Genomic DNA, 6,487 nt, shown 5'->3' on the forward strand with positions numbered 1-6,487 from the left:
CTATATATATATATATATATATATATATATATAATAAAACACATCAGTACATATGAGGCACTCTTCAAAACACAAACCAAACAAAAACAATATGAGGTACTCCAGCTAACACATCAATATTATTTCCCTTATACCACTAATTTAACTTTCAACACATATTGTCTCATCCCCAAGACGCATGTAATTACTATCCTGATCACCATCTATATCATCAAAAGTCTCAACGAATGGTATTGTGAAATTAAATGCTTGTTCTTCCACGTGGACGCCTTCTTGCTCATCCAAATCAGACCCTCTGTAGTCTCTATCTGGAACCCTTACTACCACTGACTTGAGGATCAAGGGGATCCTCAATGTAAAATATTTGCTTAACATGACTAGCCAAGACAAAAGGATCATTAAGATGCCCTTTCCTATTCAAATTAATTTACCAATGTGAACCCTTGTTCATCTACCTTGATGCCCCTAACATTCTTAACCCAATCACATTTAAACAATGGCACCCTAAACTTGTAGTAGTCCACCTCCCATATGTGTTGTATGACACCATAGAAGTCCATATCATCATGTCTGAGATTTTTATCCTTTGCACTTGAAACCAGCATTACATCAGCAACCAAAGAAACACCATTGTTTTGCACTGATCTCATATTGTCCCGTTGCTTAGTGTAGAACTCAACACCATTAACCTTGTATCCACTAAAGGTTGCCACTACATTATTTGGTCTGGCTGACATCCATGTTATTGTTACTGAAACAGTATTTTCAGGATTTTGTTGTTCATTTAAGACCTGCAAATCAATATATTACATTAGCATAAAGTTGAAATTTGTCTCGTTTTAGTCATAACAAAAGTGTCTAGTAGGAAATCGCATACACTCTCCTTCAACCAGGCCGAAAAGGTCTGGTTTTGTTTATCCTTCAGCCACTTTTCATCTTTGGCAAACCTTGGATGAAGAAGCTTCAACAATTCATATGTTCACTACACAACAACAACAACAATTTAAATAAAAGAATTATAAATTAATGGAATGAAGGAAAACTGAAAATAATTAAATTTGAAAACTTACCTGAAATAACTTTTTGCATCCTCTGTATTCTGCAATATACACATATGTGCTTGTTCCATCTCTTTGCCATAGATTGAAACCATAGTAGGAGCTGATAACAGGTTGGACGCATGAAAGACTTCTGGTTTTGAATTTTCTAGCATACCAGCAGTGAAAGCATCATTTAGCAATCCCTCAGCACAAAACTCTACCGCCTCTTCAACAACGTAAGACTTTGCTATGCATCACTCTGGATGCCTTTGACTTTTGACCCACCCTTTGAAGACTTTCATGTACCTCTCAAAGGGATACATCCACCAAAAAAATACTGGACCGCAAAGCGTAACTTCTCTCACTAGATGCATTGTTAGATGGATCATAACGTCAAAAAATGAAGGGTCTGTGCTTCTCCAATTGGCAAACGGTAACCACCAAATCTGTTTGCATCTGTTCTAGCTTCGAAACGTCAATCTCTTTAGCACATATTGCCTTGAAGAAAAGGCAGAACCTGATGATCGCATATCTTACCGGCTTCTCAAGAATAGAACATAATGCAACAGGTAGAAGAACTTGCATCACAACATGACAATCATGCGATTTTAGTTTAGACAGTTTCAAATCTTCCATAGAGACAAGATTCCTTATGTTTAACGAAAATCCAGTAGGAACCTTCATCCCAAAAAAAGACCCGCACACTATTTTTTTTTCATCAAGCTTACAATTCCAAGCAGCCAAAGGCAATTTAGTTCGCTTGCCATTGACATCTGGCTTTAACTCGGTCCTGATTCCCATAGCCACCATGTCTAAACGCACTGTAACCCCATCTTTTGTCTTTCCTGAAATGTTCAGCAGCGTACCAATGATTGAGTCACAGCAGTTCTTTTCAATGTGCATGACATCGAGATTATGTCGTACCGGAATATCTTTCTAGTACTCTAGTTGAAAGAATACAGACTTCTTCTTCCAGTAAGGTCTGTCTTGGTCATCAACAATCCTTACACGAGGAGTAGACTCTTCCCTTTTCCCAAACTCACAATTCAGACCCTCTACTCTAGCAAGCACCTCCTCTCCGGTCAATGGTACAGGAGCTAGGTCCTCCTTTACGGTGTTGTCAAAAGCAGCAGCTTGTCTCCTATATGGATGATGTCTGGGTAGTCCCAGACGATGCCTCATGAAAACAAGTTTATTACCTTTCTTTAACCTATGAGGTCGAGTCTGGTCAACACATATTGGACAACTATTGTATCCTCTTACAATGCTTCCAGACAAGTTCCCGTATGCGGGAAAGTCATTAATAGTCCAGAAAAGCACTGCTTTTAGTTTGAAGTACTCCCCTCTATATGCATCGTATACTCCCTCAATCTCATTCCATAACAGTTTCAATTCATCTATTAGTGGTTGCAAGTAGACATCGATATCATTATCGGGCTGCTTCAGTCCCGATATTAACAAGGTCAACATCATGAACTTCCTTTTCATGCAAAGCCATGGAGGCAGGTTATATGTGACTAGTATAACCGGCCAACATGGATACATGCTGTTTTGCATACTATGCGGGTTAAATCCATCCGAAGATAGAGCTAATCTAAGGTTTCTGTGGTCGCTACTCAATTTAGGATATTTATTGTCCAGTAATTTTCAAGTAGGAGAATCAGCTGGGTGTCGCATCATCTTATCTTTCTTTCTACCCAGTCATGCCAAGTAAGATTCTTAGCAGTTTTGGTTGACTGGTAAAACCTTTTGAACTTGGGGATTGGTGGAAAATACCATAAAACCTTCGCATGTACATTTTTTTTCATAATATTATCCCTACCCACTTTCCACCTTGAAACACCACTGTCTGGGCAAACATCAGCTTCTTTATACTTTTCTCCTCTATACAAGATGCAGTCATTAGGACATGCATGAATTTTTTCGTAGTCCATCCCTAAAACACTAAATGTCTTTCTAGCATCATTCACCGTCAAATGAACAAGATTTTCTTCAAGAAACAGACCCTTAATGAATTCCAGAAAGTCTCCATAGCAAGCATCGCTCACTACATGCTTTGCTTTCCAAATAAAACTCTCAACCAGAAAATTCATCTTGGTTGTATGGTCACAACCATGGTACAAAGGTTGATCTCCATCCTCTACGAACTTTAAAAACTCATTAGAGTCTTCGGACATCTCCTCATCCTCACCTTCTCCTATTTTTGCATCGTTCTCCCCCATCCCAGGTTCCCCATGAAAAGATTCAGATTCAGCCCCATTATCATACATAGATTTCCCATGCCACCTCCACACCTTATTACTCTCTAAAAAACCATAATAGAATACATGATCCCTAACAACTTCCACAGAAAATCCATCGATATTGCAACAATTCATGCAAGGACATGAAATCTTTTCTGTGTTAACAACATTAGACTCAGCAGACTTTAGAAACTCTTCAAATCCTAACTCAAACTCTTTTGATCTCCTATCAGCATGCATCCATGACTTATCCATTTTGTCTGCAAAATCAAATGATTTGGAGAGAATCCACCTAAGTTAAAAGGTTAGGGTTTACCTCCAAAGTCAGAAATTACTAAATTCCAGTATCAGCCAACATATAAATGTTGTCTTATTAACATAATTAAGTAAAATTTTCACAAAAGTTAATAAAATTTGAAAATTCAACTATGAAACTGTTAACATCTAATCCTATACTATATTGACCCCTCTAAAGTTAGTTTCTTATTTCACACAACAAAACATGAGTATAAAGACATAGAGTATTAACAGATATATTAACATAGAGTAATTAATAAAAACTAGAACTAAAGACAAAGAGCATGTCTACATCTGCACAAACATAAATCAAACGAGTTGACAAATATACGCCCACCAACCATATATCTAACTAGTTAACATGAATAAGCAAATTCACTACATCCATCTAAGTATAAACAAAAGAGCTAGGAACACTAAAGCAATTCAAAATCCCATTTCAAAACTACACAAAACCAGCCATTCACAAATAGCTAGAAAACCGAAATTTAAAACATAAGATACAAGCTATGCTAAACAAATAGTCTGAATATAGATATATAGCATTTTCACAAATATAAAAAAAAGTCACAATAAACATAGAAGCACAACAAAGAATCATCCAAGTAAAATTCAATAGACATTGCATTCAGAAAATACAAAACTTTTGGGATGATAACTTACCAAAATTACTCCTCTAACAAACAAGCAACAATATCAGGCCAAGATGCCAAATCTAAAGACATAGAGCTCTTCAATAACAAGCGTTCACGTGATAATCATCCAACTGTAATCTAAAACCAACAACAAAAACCCATTAAAGCCAGAACATAGAGATGAGAAACACAAGACTTCATCAATAATAAAACAAGTTCAGATTTAGAGACAGCCACAACAATTGTGTTCCGCAAAAAAGACACCACTTTTCCAAAGAATCAAAAGAAGACTAATCTGTTAAAAAGGCGAAAGCTATAATATTCACTTAGTTGGGAAAGATAGAAATAAAGAGTCTCGAATTTTCTAAACCAAAACTTGCAGCTAATACTGTTGAGATGGGGTGGCTCTGGGATTCCAACTTGCATATATTTTATGGTCCAATACACCTATGCCCAAATTAATCATAGCACAAACCAAACAACCAAAGACAATAAATTTGAACATCAAGATGATTTTACATGGATAGATATCAAGGTTAAGGGTTCTTTCTAAACTTAGTAGGGTTGTGTAATAAACAATGAAAAAGTTCTTCTTTCAGCAAAAGAGATAAACCTGGAAACATGTATGCAAATTCTCTATGGCCAAGCTTTGTTTTGAAAAGAGAAAGGAAACAATAGTATAGTTTCTGTGCATTAACTTCCAGCAAAAGCTATTTCCAAATTGATAATAGCTAATCAAATATATGAATATAGATAAGAAAGAACATCTGCTCTCAATCCAGTAATCATTTGACAGTACCCACTGAGAAAGAGATGGTAGCAACAACAAGGATTACTTTTATCGATTCAACTCGAATCAGAATTCAACTGATCAACATAGAAAACTTGGTAAGAGGATTCGTACAAGGACAAGAAGATACCAATAAGGATTAGAATTCTATTGTTATTAGAAGTGAACAAAGAGGAAGATGGCTACCCTAAAATCTTAACAGATCAATATAGTTATAGAAGAAGCAAAACAATCACACCCAAACATAGCCACCATGATATAAGGATAAGAAATAGAATCAAGCATAGCCATACCAAGTCTTATAATTTAAACAAAGAAGTTTTGCTTTACTTTGAAAACTGAGTAGAGATGATCAAGATATCAATAAGGTCTTGGAGATGACACAATTGCAGTCATTATACTCGAGGAATCTTTGTTGTGAGTAGAAGTTGGTGCATAGAAAGAAGTTAACAAGCAAATGGACAAAGTCTTTCTAGTAACCGAAAGTGGAGATGGGATTTCATTGAAATCAAAGAGCTTATTCAATATGATCAAATTGTTTCAAGAGAATAAAATAACAAAGAATGGATATATCTCTCTCTAAATGTTTAAAAGCTGTTCACTACGGCTGGAAATCAAGTCCACTTTACTTTGAGAAATAAATATCAAGAACAAAGATTCTTTTGGGACTTGATAGAATTATGTTAATAGAAATTAGACCAGCTAAAAGGAGCCAAACTACGTTTACATATATAAGTTCTTCTATGATAAAGCTTTATTTGTGGATGACAAGACAATAATATAGTTTTAGTAACTACTTTTACTATGTCCAGCATAAGCTATTTCAATTGATGATAGCAGATGAAGAAACTTTAGGATAGGACAAGAAAGAACATCAACTTGAATTTAGAAATCGTTCAATTGTACACATTGAGAAAGAAATAGTAAATAGCATCAAGATATATTATTATCAATTCGAACAAATGAGATTAACATAGTATTAAATACTCAAACTCGAAAATTCAAGATGAGCAGATGAAATTCCTAGAGGAACCAAACAATCACACCCAAACATTGACATAGAGAATCAAAGCTATAAAGAAAATTATGTTTTCCCTACCTTAACCTCCAAACATCAGTGGCCAAGCAAACCAAGAGAAATCAAGCGAAATCCCAAAAGCACAAGCACCCACTCTATACCATAGCAATCCAGCCACCTGATAAAGAAATTTTCAGATTCGAATTCAAACTCCCATCTATTGGGTAGTAGCTGAAACAAAACAACTCTTTGCAAAAGAAATTAGAACTTACAGAAATCAAGATATGATTAGATGGAGAAACCTGAGGTTCTCAGGCGATGGAGGAACTAGCAACACACTCCTGACAGATATTGTTTGGGTGCAGTTTTGGGTAAGCAAAAGAAGACCAATTTTCCAAGGAAGACGAAGAAAAGAAAGGAAAAGAGGAAGGAAGTCTGACGAGGTTGTTCTAGAGGAATCGGTG

At 35.8% G+C, this 6,487-nt stretch overlaps 1 protein-coding gene across 1 annotated transcript; it reads right to left on the bottom strand.

Annotated features, from left to right (window-relative positions):
* Positions 1–1,976: 1,976 nt before the first annotated feature.
* On the bottom strand, positions 1,977–3,538 carry LOC101295571. The gene is made up of 2 exons (XM_004289376.1): positions 2,867–3,538; positions 1,977–2,477 (listed from the first exon to the last, which is right to left on the bottom strand). Exons 1-2 carry the CDS (start codon positions 3,536–3,538, stop codon positions 1,977–1,979), a joined length of 1,173 nt encoding a protein of 390 aa, XP_004289424.1.
* Between the last annotated feature and the right edge of the window lie 2,949 nt (positions 3,539–6,487).

Source organism: Fragaria vesca, linkage group LG1 (assembly GCF_000184155.1).
Source record: "Fragaria vesca subsp. vesca linkage group LG1, FraVesHawaii_1.0, whole genome shotgun sequence".
Lineage (NCBI taxonomy): Eukaryota > Viridiplantae > Streptophyta > Magnoliopsida > Rosales > Rosaceae > Fragaria > Fragaria vesca.

Bases quoted from the DNA above. Each gene is read 5' to 3' on its own strand.
- LOC101295571 (XM_004289376.1), bottom strand. From the start codon at position 3,538: ATGGATAAGTCATGGATGCATGCTGATAGGAGATCAAAAGAGTTTGAG. The intron at 2,478-2,866 runs GTGGGTAGGGAT...GGACTGAAGCAG, and splicing joins GTGGTGTTTCAAGGTGGAAA to CCCGATAATGATATCGATGT.